At 34.8% G+C, this 12,661-nt stretch overlaps 2 protein-coding genes and 1 non-coding gene across 3 annotated transcripts; 1 reads left to right on the top strand and 2 right to left on the bottom strand.

The window, feature by feature from the left end:
• Nucleotides 1–1,065: 1,065 nt before the first annotated feature.
• TRNAV-AAC (transfer RNA valine (anticodon AAC)) lies at nucleotides 1,066–1,139 on the bottom strand. The gene has a single exon. It is a non-coding gene; the product is annotated as a tRNA-Val (tRNA).
• A 5,132-nt stretch (nucleotides 1,140–6,271) lies between these two features.
• LOC145570702 (uncharacterized) lies at nucleotides 6,272–7,222 on the top strand. Its single transcript, XM_081629857.1, has one exon. It carries the CDS (start codon nucleotides 6,272–6,274, stop codon nucleotides 7,220–7,222), a length of 951 nt encoding a protein of 316 aa, XP_081485983.1.
• A 1,445-nt stretch (nucleotides 7,223–8,667) lies between these two features.
• LOC145570701 (GDSL esterase/lipase At1g71250-like) lies at nucleotides 8,668–10,674 on the bottom strand. Its single transcript, XM_081629856.1, has 3 exons — nucleotides 10,311–10,674; nucleotides 9,127–9,768; nucleotides 8,668–8,894 (listed from the first exon to the last, which is right to left on the bottom strand). The coding sequence occupies exons 1-3, from the start codon at nucleotides 10,672–10,674 to the stop codon at nucleotides 8,668–8,670; spliced, it is 1,233 nt and encodes a 410-aa protein (XP_081485982.1).
• Nucleotides 10,675–12,661: the final 1,987 nt, after the last annotated feature.

Raw genomic sequence — 12,661 nt, 5'->3', positions numbered from 1 at the left:
CATAATTAATGCCCTTAATTTCACTATACTTATAAATAAACCAACCTATCAACCTAATTATTTTCTATCATCTAAAAATATGGCTCTTCTTAGAAGTATTATTGTACTAATACTCCTTAATTCGTCGTTGTTAGTTGTTAAGAGTAATGAGGTTAAGACCTTAAACAACAACGGTCCGAGTGACTTGATGGTGCCCGAGCCACGTAAGTTCGGTCACCATGGGGCTAATAAGTCTCACCATAGCAATGATCCTTCTGTTAGCCCTAGCCAAGCTCCAGAGATTAGTCACAATAGTGTGAAGAATCATCATGAAAACGCGAGTTCTTCTAATGATGAGACGACGAATAGTCATGGAGAGGAGCTTAGTCCACATCAAGAGGTCCATTTGGAGAATGTTCATGCACACCATCACACGGATAAATCTGTTGCTGGTGGTGGTGTCATTATTGGCTGCTTAGCTACTGCTTTCGTTTTGTCGATTTTTTGCTACATTAGAGCCACCAGAAGAACTCAACAACAGATCATGAGTAAAGAGCAGCTAATCTAATTTTAATTTGTATCATCAGTAAATACGGTTTCAACAATCTTGTATACTATGAGCTTATTATTAGTGTCTTAGTGACCCTAAATTTCATAAATATCACTCCAAATCAAGTAACAAAAAAAGTCAACCCTATGCGAAGTTGATACATGTTCTAGTTCTAGTACGTGATAGCTTATCATGTGATTTGGGGTGATATTTAAGGAATTTTGGATTCTCGTTCTATACAAATTACACCTATTGTATACCCGTTTTTGTTAATAATATAGTTAATTATATGGCTAATATGATGCATTTCCTATATATTTCCATCTTACATTCAAAGTATTATTTTGTACATTATAGTCACTTTCTTTTATAAATCGCGGTATCCTACTACACGTCTACACATGACATCTTGGATTGAAGGGAGTTTAAGCCTTTAAGGTAATAATCTCATTACAAATAGAAGTTGTTTTTATGTTTTTATTAACAAAAAATATAGTTGTGTGCTGCTGTGAACTATGTAAAAACATTAACCTGTATGGCGTCGCCCGGACTCAAACCGGAGACCTTCAGTGTGTTAGACTGGCGTGATACCCAACTACACCACGACACCTTTTGATAAAAATTGGCAGACAAAATGTAACAGAAAGATGATCAAATTCATATAACTATTGAATTGAAGTACCTCAAAGTTTTGGGCCTGTAACAATTACTTGGCCTAGTTCACATCTTAAAAAAAGCAGAGAATTTTTATGTACTTTATGTTCTGGTACAGTGTTACTACTACATCAGTAGCAAAGATTAACCTAGAAAATCAACAGTTAGAGAAAAGTTTGGAATCTTCACAATAGAAGCTATAATGCTAGTATGCCAAAATCAGACATGTAATTCTGCTGGTAGCTTTGTTGTTTAATCATAAATGAAGGCTCTACATGTTTGGCAGTGTTTGGATGCTTAAGGGATGGCAGATATCACCCAATGGCTGACCAGACCAAGCGGAGCGGAGTCTGGCAGCAGAGAGTTGACAGCCTCAGAAGGATTGTAGAAGTCCCACCATACATGAGCTCAAGGTTGATAACAAGCCATCTCCATGTTGTCACACCCGGATGCAGCTCCGTGCCACCGTCTTCCACAGCAAGCTCCTCTTGCATGAGAAAATCCTACCACCCATCAATAATAACATACTTATATATCTTAACTTAAAATCATAGCCTATATACATAATTATTGCAGATGTAAAATTAAGCTGTAATAATACACCTACTTCTGCACTAAATTATATAACCAACATTATGATTTATGACATAGCCTGTAAGATCATAGGTTAGAATGAGTAGTGCGAGTGTAACAGAACAAATGTGCTTACCAAAATTGTGTAAGATCATAGGATCGTGGCTTGAGCTGATCCGTAGTTGATCCCGCTTAGTACGCCTTGAATTGTGCCGTTTTGCTCATAGAATGTTGGTGTGTTAGGCAAACCCATCTTATTGGCTGCATATACATGTCACAGGAATGTTACTAAATATACCCAAAAAATGAATTCAGAGCAGAAGAAGATTTAATAATATACAACTAGCTATTATTCAAACACCAGTGTCATACAATATTCAATTCAAACTACCCAATAATATGAAATTATCATATAATTGTGCATAAGATATGGTAATGGCTCAATCAAGTAACATCAAAAGTTCTGATGCTCAATGAAATCTGCGCACAATTTAAACTTCACCCAGATTTTTCAGACAGCAAAAATTCATCATCATACAGTAACCAATAAAAAGCAGGGGAAAAAACAGAGTGTATTACAACATTAATTTCGAGCAATGTAATACACCTAGGTAGAATTTTAAGCATTCAACATGAAATGAACGCCCAGAATTTGATCAAGTCGAAGAAAAACAAGAAACCCAGATGAAAAAACAGTAAGAATTGAAAATCAAAACAAATCAAGAAAGAGAGAAAATATCGAGAATATAAGGGATGAGAGTAGAATAAGAGGCATTAGAGCAAGGAATGATAATGGCGAAGAAGAGGGCAAAACAGAGTTTTTCCCCCACAATTAGCTGAAGAATCCCCCATTACAAAGAAACCTCGAGGTTTCAATGATGATGAACTGAACAAATTCGAAGTGTTGTTGTTGGTGGTATCATCATCGGAAGATTGGACAAGACTGTCAAGAAAGGAAATTGGCGGCAGCGAAGACGATGGTGGTGTCAAATGATGAACAGCATAGCTGCCGGAGTGAGAAACATGAATAATCATGGCAAGCAAATAACACTGTTCAAGCTATTACTTCCTTTCTCATCTTTTTTTTTTTTTTTTTTTTTTTTTTTTTTTTTTTTTTTTTTTTTTTTTCCTTTTTGGGAGTGGAAGAAGAGAGAGAAGAAGAAAGTTGGCGGCAAATATATAGTTTAAGGTAACTAACTGATATTTGGATTTTGTTAACTACCAACTAACTGTATTTTATTTTTAATTTTTTATATTTATATTTTTTGGTGAGTTAGAATTGGCTAACTGATTTTTGGATTCTGTTTTAACTACTAACTAACTGATATTTGGATTCTGTTATGGAGTAAATATTAACCAAGATGAGAAATAATGTTACTATATTTCTAAACATATGTTACATAATTGTATAAAATTAGTGTAATTATATATATTGTGGCTAATGGTCATCGATAACCAACTATCCTAACTCCGTCTATAATGAATAATCACAAGACTCTTCCATAATAAACTCGATTAGCTCGATTGTATTGAAACTTAACTCGATCATATAATAGTCCATATATGACTAACTCTACAACGGAATACAACTTTTACGATAATTTTCTATAATAACTTACTTCACATCCTAAGAACTAATCAAAATTCCAACATAATAGAAAGAAGAAGAAAAAACCCAAGATTTCTTCAAATATTAGAGCATAGAACAAAAACAGAGAGTCGAAGAAATGCGCTGAAATTAACCCTAAATTCGAGTACAAACCACTTAAAAGAAACTAATGCCAGGTAGAGTTTACGTTTTTGATCTAAGAATCATTAAGAGCCTAGCATAAATAGAAGTAATCCAATAGAAAATTAGCAAAGAATTGAAATAAGTAAAACAGAGTAGAGAGAAAATACCCAGAAGTAGACCTTTTTCCCTCCATTTCTCTCTGTTTCTACTGCTTCTTCTCAGCTTCTCCAAATTCATTTCACCTTTTCTCTCAATGGATAATTTTCTCCCAACGACCGACGCTGGCAGCTCCGCCACCATAACAACAACTCAGTCGTCGGAAAATCAAGAACATCCCATTGTTGAGGTATTGTGTATACTCCTTCATTCTCTGTTTTTTTTTTTCTTTGTATGTCGTATAATTGATTTATGTTTGTTTTTTTCCATTTTTTGTATAATTGATTCTTTGTATTAATTCAACTTTTTTTCTAATCCAATAATTTTTATTTTTAATGCGCAAGTATTTTTTTGGCTTCTTGGCGATGATTTGAAGTAAAATATACATTTTGGGTATACAGGTAGTAATGATAATCTTTGTTCCCAAGACGATGGTGGGGAGAATTATTGGGGAAAGTGGCATAACAATCAAAGCAATTGAAGACCTGTCAGGAGCTCGGGTCTCGAATAAGCCGGACAGAATGCGCTCTACGCTCCCCTTCGAAATTAAAGGGAGTCTTTCCACTGTTAATTGTGCTGAACGAATTCTATACGAGTATCTTGATGGTGTTCGACACACTGCTAGTTCCATACGCTTTACTCCATTTGGAGAAGGGGGACCAAATCCATCAAGGGCACTGAATCGTGTTTCAATCCGTGCTGCTAGGATGTGTTTTCAGAAGAAGTTTTTGGGTGCATTAATTGGAAACCAGGGCAGCAATATCAGCACTATTACAAGCATCACAGGATCACAAATATACGTTAACTCTTTACCTACTAGTGCCATAATTGAGATAGTTGGAATGGACTTTCAGATTCAGCAAGCAAGACACATCATAGCTGAAATTCAGAATCTGAAACAATCTAATCCTAAGGGTGTGGTTACTGTAAGCCTGATTGAACAAATTGCTGAAAGAGAAGCATCTGGATCTCTCACAAGCTCTACTGGCAGAACAAATTGCTGAAAGAGAAGCATCTGAATCCTTCACAAACTCTACTGTCAGATAAGAGTCTGAATCCTTCACAAACTCTACTGTCAGATATGATCCTTAAATTCGTAGGCATGCCTAAATACATGTCAAGGTCGTCAGTAGCTTCCATATGAAGAGTAGCGCTTATTTCACTTTGTTGATCGAGGCTCATATTGGCTGAGAAATAGACCCTCGAATTTGATAAACTGACTTTCTGTCCAAAGGCTTGACAGAATCTTTCAATGCAACATTGAATAATTTAAGCTTGGTCAACATTTGCTTCCGCAAAGAGAATGACGACATCGTCCGCAAAAAAATAAATTTGAAAGGATTGGACCATCTCGGCTTGCTCTAATCGGTTTCCACCAATTATTAGCAATTGATTCCTTAATCACTTGGCAGAATCGTTCCATGCACATCACAAATAAATAAGGGGACAAAGGGTCTCCTTGGCGAATTCCTCTGCTCGGTTTGAAACTCTTGGTGGGTTCCCCGTTCCAAAGCACTTGAAATGAGGCCGTTGTCACACACTCCATAATCACTTCGATCATTGTGATAGGTAAGTTCATTTGCACCATAGTATCTAGAATAAATGACCATCTTAAACGGTCGTAGGCTTTCTCGAAACCTATCTTGATGGCCATAAACCCCTTCGCACCTTGCTTGCGTTTCATGGTGTGTATCACCTCTTGCATTATGATGATATTGTCAGTGATTTGACGACCGGGAACAAAGATTGCTTGAGTGTTGGATATGAGGCGAGGTAGAATCGACTTCAAGCGATTAACAATTACTTTTGTAACCACTTTGTATGCAACATTGCATAAACCAATGGGATGGAATTGGGATGCAAGCTCTGGATTATCAATCTTGAGAATGAGAGTCTCATTTAATTTATCTGGAATACCCTTCCCTTCTAAAATTGGCATGATTATATTACTTCCTTCCTTAGAGTTCTCAACGGATTGATTTTCCAATATTGTTACTGTAGATATATTTACAAATTTATTATAGAGAATTAGAGATAAACTTGAATTTTTCCTATAAAACCTCGTCCATATATTTACTTGAATTTTTCTTATAAAACCTCCTTTCTTATTCAATTTTCCATTGAAGCGCACTCAACGTTCTACATTGAAGCACCTTCCCATTTAAGCAGGTTATGATTTATTATGTAATTTATTTGTTGTTTCTTTAATTTTTGTAAACGTCATGTCAATTCACAATCCAGGGTTCGTTCATCGTTAATTTAATTCTCAAGTTTAGGGTTATATGAAAGATCTTAACTAGTTGCTACAAAATAAAATAATCTGATACTCTATGTTTATTTGCATTTTGACAGGATCGGAGTTGAAGGGGTGGATCGGTGCAGGATGAGATTGGGGTAATTTGGTACAAGAGATTGTGACTAAAATTGTAGAGCATGTGGAATTCTACGAAGACTTTGAGACTTTACAAAAAATTTGTCGCCATTGGAGACTAGCCGCTAAGGCAGCAAAGTTTCGAGCTTACGTTAAAGAATCGTGTTCGGGTGACGATCATACACTTCCATGGTTGATGCTACCAGAATTAAACGAGTACACAACGGTCCGTCGTTTGTATAGCGTATCTAAGAAAATGGTTTATCACATTAACCTTCCTCATTATTTGAACAGAAGAAAAGACCAGAAAAGGTTGTTATCTTCACATGGGTGGTTGCTTGTGTTCTCAAATAGAGGCGAAGTCTCTCTTTTCAACCCTTACTCCAATGCCATAATCAAGCTCCCAAAAATTCATAAATATTGTCATTCTGCAACTTTTTTTAAGTTCACCTTATCAGCCAACCCCTTAACCACTTGTGATTTCATTGTCTTTGTATGCTTCCTTGATTCATATGGCGTTGTAGTACCGCCTTCAAATCTGTTTTACTGGAGGAATGGTGATGTTGGGTGGATTCGTGTAACGAATCCATATCACCCAGGACCAGGATTAGGAGTCGATGCATATAGCTTGGACTCCATTGAAAACTTTCTTTTCACTGTTTGTTTTGATATAAGATTTTACCAAGGAGAGTTTTATGGCACAAATGTTTATGGTTGGATTGTGAAATTTGAGACAGCCCAAGGTAGTCCTCATTTTCAAGTCGTGGCTAACCTATCTTATCAAAGACAAGTCCTAACCAAGTCAAGTGGCTTGATCACCATACTTTTTAATAAATGCTTCTATTACCTGGTGAAATCTCTAGGACAATTGTTGATTATACGTCAAGTGGTTCGATTTTTCAAGATGTTTTCTAAATATCGGCGATGCACTATAAGATTTGAGCTACTTGAGTTGAATGTTAATAACGGAAAGGTTAAGGAAGTGTCAAGATTGGATAATAGAGCATTTTTCATAGGTTCAAACTCTTCCTTTTCTGTGGAGGTGTCTCCTTCTCTTGCCAATGGCTTTAAGTCTAATTGCATTTACTATACTGATAATCAGGGTATTACCAAGTTCAAGGGACCTAGACGTCATGGTAGAGATCACTGTGTTTACAATTTAGCAACGAGGAAGTTTGAGCGTCATGTTTACAATGGTCCTGCTTAGATGCTTGCAGACTCACACCATTTACCTGGGTTGAGTCTTTTAATTTATGATACTTCCTCCGTTTTTTTTTTTTTAGCTTTTATACTATTCACACACTAGACTCATTTTTGTGATTTATAGATATAATAATAAAATATAGTCATGTGGGATTTTGTTTAAATCGTCTATATGTATATTTTATTAATATCTACTTTTTATAATTTTATAATGTTGGTAATTGAAGTTATTAAGCGTTAAAAACATACGATGACAAACGTGAAAATAGAAAGGTATTAACTAAAAAAAACATTTGAATTATGTTGTATCTTTTGGTGACAATTGTTTTCTTCTAAAAGATTTTCATTAACAAATCCTCTTTATATAATCTTACTTTTGAAGTAATTATTTTTGACTTGTATCACATGCCGGATTATAGTTTTCACCTTGTAACTAATACAAGTACATTTTTTATGTACAAGTTGTAGGTGCGCTCCTTCCCCGTCAACGAACATCCAATTAGGCAGTAATCGTTACTGGTACAATTAATCAACTCTAGGAGTTTTAATTTAAATAAATTTTAATGGTAGTAATTGACAAATGTATCACACAAGTTCATCTAGTATAACAATAAAATAGGAAAAATGGACGTAAAGTGACTGAAGATGAAAATTTCGAAAGTAGTTTTTATTTCTATCGATATCATAATCATATTTTCTGTTGTTCTTAGCTTATTTTGGATTTTCGTGTTATACAAATTACCAACTACACCTATTGCATACCCGTTTTTGTAATAGGAAAATGTTATACATAGCCCTTAGGGCTACATATAAGCATTAAATTTACACTTGAAAATCGTAAAAAGTTAAGAAATCATCAAAAATATAAACACTAATAGCACTGATTTACGCGTGTTTTTGTCATGAATTCCTAATTTTATACAATTCCAAGAGTATATTAATGCTTATATATAGCCCTTAGGGTTACATATAACATTACCCTAGTTAATATGATACATTTCCTAGTTCCATCCTACATTCAAAGTATTATTTTCTACGTTCACTTTCTATTAATTTCTTTCAAGTTGTTATGTTAGGGGGAAAAAGTACAGTTTGTGTACAATTGTGAACTAGTGTAAGAATTTTAAAAAATTTAAACCTATATTATTGTTATACTAGATATTTTTCTAAAGAAATTTTCAGTGGCAGAAAAAATATTTTCCTAAAAGAAATATCATCATATTCATAACTATTGTACCTCAAAAGTTATGGGCGTGTTGCGTGTAACAATTACATGGCCTAATACACATCCTAAAAAAGCAGAGAACATTTATGTGCTTATGTTCTGGCATTACTACATCAGTAGCAAAGATTAACCTGTAAAATCAACATTTAGAGAAAGTTTAAAATCTTCACAATAGAAGCTATAATGCTAGTATGCCATAATCTTGCTTGATCTTCATGAAGGCTCTACATGTTAGCCAGTGCTTGGATGCTTAAGGGGTGACATATATCACCCAATGGCTGACCGGACCAGGCGGAGTCGGCCAGCAGAGAGTTGACAGCCTCAGATGGATTGTAAAAGTCCCACCATACATGAGCTGAAGTTTGATTACAAGCCATCTCCATGTTGTCACACCCGGATGCAGCTCCGTGCCACCCTCTTCCACAGCAGGCTCCTCTTGCATCATCAAATCCTACAACCCACCAATTTTTATATACCATCAATACTAACATATAACAATGAACATCTTAACATATACTTCTCAAATTGTATTTTATGAACATAATTGCAGATCAGAAGTAAAACTAAGCAGTATTGCTTTTGTACTAGATTAGACAACCAACATTTTGATTTATGACATACATAGCTTGTAAGATCATACGTTAGAATGAGTAGTGCCAGCGTAACAGAACAAAAGTGCTTACCAAAATTGTGTGGATTGGACAAGATTTGCATAAAACCTTGGTAAACATCACAGAACACAAATTGTGCATCAGAGTACTGCAAATTGAGGTCGACGATGTGATCATTCAAGAGACGATTATGCTGCATCATAAGATGATTAACCTCATTAACACAAACCCTCACATTTCTCCTGTTTCTTCCAGTCAGAAAGTACCAGTTAACCACTGTCCTAGGGGCACATCCAAGAGGGTAGACTCCCATGGTAACAATCTTCTTCACACCTGCATCATACAGGTTTCGCAAGACATTGGTCAGCTCGTCAACCAGAAGCCTAGGAACCATCTGTGTGTCACCATTGTAACCCGAGGAAAACGATGAGTTTCCAAAGAGGAAGTTGATGTAGTCATCCTTGCCCAAGGAAAGGTAAAAGATCGAGGAGCTGATGAATTGGTGAGCTTCCTGTTCACCTAGTTGTAACTGCAGCAGTTGGATAGTCTCAAATGCTTGCCTTTGCTGCTGGTTAAGGGACTGGAAAGTTGGGATGTTCGCAAAGGGGAGGATCGTGGCTTGAGCTGATCCGTAGTCGATCCCGCTTAGTATGCCTTGAATTGTCCCATTTTGCTCATAGAATGTTGGTGTGTTAGGCAAACCCATCTTCTTGGCTGCATTTACATGTCACAGGAATGTTACTTTATACATCAGTAACTACTAAAAAATGAATTCAGAGCAGAAGAAGATTTAATGGTACAAGACTACATACATTGAGACATGTACAACTAACTAATCTTAGGAAGTTTTACAAGTTTAATATTATTCAAGCATCAGTGGCATACAATATTCAATTCAAACTACTCATAATATGAAATTATAATAGAGTGATCATATAATTGTGCATAAGATAAGATAATGGCTCAATCACTGATTAAAGTAAGATAAAAAGTTCTGATGCATCAACGAAATTTCTGCATAAACTTCACCCAGATTTTTCAGACAGCAAAAATTCATCATCATACAATAACCCAGAAAAAGCAGGGGAAACACAGAGCATTAAAGTAAACAACATTAATTTCGAGCAATGTAATAAACCCAGGTAGAATTTAAAGCATTTAACATGAAATAAACACCCAGAATTTGAATCAAGAGACCCATATGAAAAAACAGCAAGAATTGAAAATCAAAATAAATCAAGAAAGAGAGAATATACCAAGAATATAGGGGATGAGAGTAGAGTAAGAGCCATTAGAACAAGGAAATAAGGAATGGTAATGGCGAAGAAGAGGGTAAAACAGAGTATTCGCCCCACAATCAACTGAAGAATCCCCCATTACAAAGAAACCTCGAAGTTTCAATGATGATGAAGTTAACAAATTCGAAGTGTCGTTGTTGGTGTTGTCATCATCAGAAGATTGAATAAGACTGTCGAGAAAGGAAAATGGCGGCAGCGACGACGACATCGGTGTCGAATGATGAACAGCAGTGCTACCGTAGTGAGAAACATGAATAATCATGGCAATTAGAGCTGTTGTTAACATGAATAACAATGTTCCAGCAATTACTTCCTTGTTCATCTTTTCTTTTTTTTTTTTTTTTGGGAGTGGAAGAAAGAGAGAGAAGCAGAAAGTTGGCGGCAAATAGTTGAGGGTGTGAAGAAGGTCTTGAAGTGAGGATGAAGAAGAAACTGATATTTTGGATTCTGTTATAACTAACTGTTTTTATTTTCTTTTTCTTTTTTTTTTTGGGTTCGTTAGAATTGCCACTTGTAATATTTTTAATGGTTAACTGAGTAATACTTGAGTCTTGAGTCATGAGTAAGTTTAAAAATAATGTCACTGTTTCCTAAACGTTGTTAATTTGTTATGTCACATACTTGTATAAAATCACTGGTGTAATTACATATATAGTGGTCAAATTGATCGATAATAATTATCCTAATTAACTCGACCAATAATCATAAGACCTGATTCATGATATGTTCGATTAGCTCGATTATAATCGAAACTTAACTCGATCATATAATCCATATAAGACTAAGGACCGGACTAAAACTCTACAATGGATGTATATATGGACATGCAAATTTTACGACAATTTTTTAAGATAAACTTATTTCATCACATTCGTAATAGCGCATACTTTTAATCTGATTAGTACATACTTATAATTACTCCATATAATGCAAAACAGCTTAATTTACAATCTAATATACATTACAGGTGTCATAATAATCGAAGACTTACATTTAAATGCAATAAAAATTACAATAAGCTACATAAATTTTGGTAAATGGTAATGGCTTACGAAGATTAAATAAGAACTAATTAAAATGCCAATCACATAACATATAGAAAAAAAACCCAGCAGATTATTAATGCTAAGCATAGAACAAAAACAGAGAATTAATGCGCTGAAAGTAATATTTAATGCTAAATTTTAGTAGATTTTACGAGTTTAATCTCATAATCATAGAAAATCTTATGTGGACCTGGTTCACAATAATATTATTGTAGACCTAAGGTTTATACTCATGTAACTGACATTGCATTCAACATAGTGACCCCTAATTTTAATATAGTAACCTTATTTTAAACATAGTCACATTTTTAAAAACTTGTGTGACCTTTAATGTTATTATGAACTTAAAGTACGACATTATGTTGAATAGTGATCTAATTTTAACATAGCGATCTTTATTATTCATATTGACCATTATATTAAAAATTTCTTTAAAAAAATTAACCTCTTATAACTTTTATAATATCACACTAACATAATAACCTTTATTTCAACATAATAACCTTTATATTAATTTAGTGACTTTTTTTTTATTAATTAAACAATCATATTGTCTCTAATGTTGAGAGTTCACAATAAATTAGTATGAATCAGGTCCATTTAAGAATTTGTATTAGAATCATCAAGAAGCATAACAAAAATAGAAGTAACCCAGTTGAAAATTAGCAAGAAAAATGAAATTATAAAACAGAGGAGAGATAAAATACCCAGAAAATGAGGAATAAGAGTGGATTGATGAGTCTTAGAGCAAGGAAACAGAGACAAATTACGGCGAAGAAGAGGGTAAAACAGAGCATTCACCCCACAATCAACAGTAGAATCTCCCATCACAAAAATAGCCGGCGATTTCATTGATTCTGCAGAGTTGTTGTTGTTGCCATTGTTGTTGATGATGGTGTTCTTCCGAACATTAGACTGAACCAGAAATCTAGGAAATGAAACCGACGGCGACGAAGGCGGAAACGAAGGTGCAGGGGAAGGAGGAGGAGGAGGAGGGTGAGACTTTTGAGTGGCAGCAATGATGACTAAGACAAGAGCAAGTATAGCCATTCCAGGATAAAATACATAGTTAAAAAGACGTTCTAAGTCTATCATTTTGGTTAAAAAGAAGAAGAAATTTCAGGGTTTCTGGTAACAATGAAGTTGGTAGGAAACAGTTTTGAGTTTGAAGAAGAAAAAGATGAAGGAGGAGGAAGTTAAGTGGGAGAGTATATTATGATGAATATCAAACTCATTTTTGGGTTTACGCGTAACTAATTTTAT

The sequence above is a fragment of the Chenopodium album genome, chromosome 12, assembly GCF_948465745.1.
Source record: "Chenopodium album chromosome 12, dcCheAlbu1.1, whole genome shotgun sequence".
NCBI lineage: Eukaryota > Viridiplantae > Streptophyta > Magnoliopsida > Caryophyllales > Amaranthaceae > Chenopodium > Chenopodium album.
This window is presented reverse-complemented; position numbering and strand designations above follow the sequence as displayed.

What these genes read in the sequence shown, in the direction of transcription:
- LOC145570702 (XM_081629857.1), top strand. Translation starts at nt 6,272, where the DNA reads ATGGTTTATCACATTAACCTTCCTCATTATTTGAACAGAAGAAAAGAC.
- LOC145570701 (XM_081629856.1), bottom strand. Translation starts at nt 10,674, where the DNA reads ATGAACAAGGAAGTAATTGCTGGAACATTGTTATTCATGTTAACAACA. An exon ending in TCTCATCCCCTATATTCTTG is followed by an intron (nt 9,769 to 10,310) that starts GTATATTCTCTC and finishes ATGTAAATGCAG; the next exon opens with CCAAGAAGATGGGTTTGCCT. An exon ending in GTCCAATCCACACAATTTTG is followed by an intron (nt 8,895 to 9,126) that starts GTAAGCACTTTT and finishes GGTGGGTTGTAG; the next exon opens with GATTTGATGATGCAAGAGGA.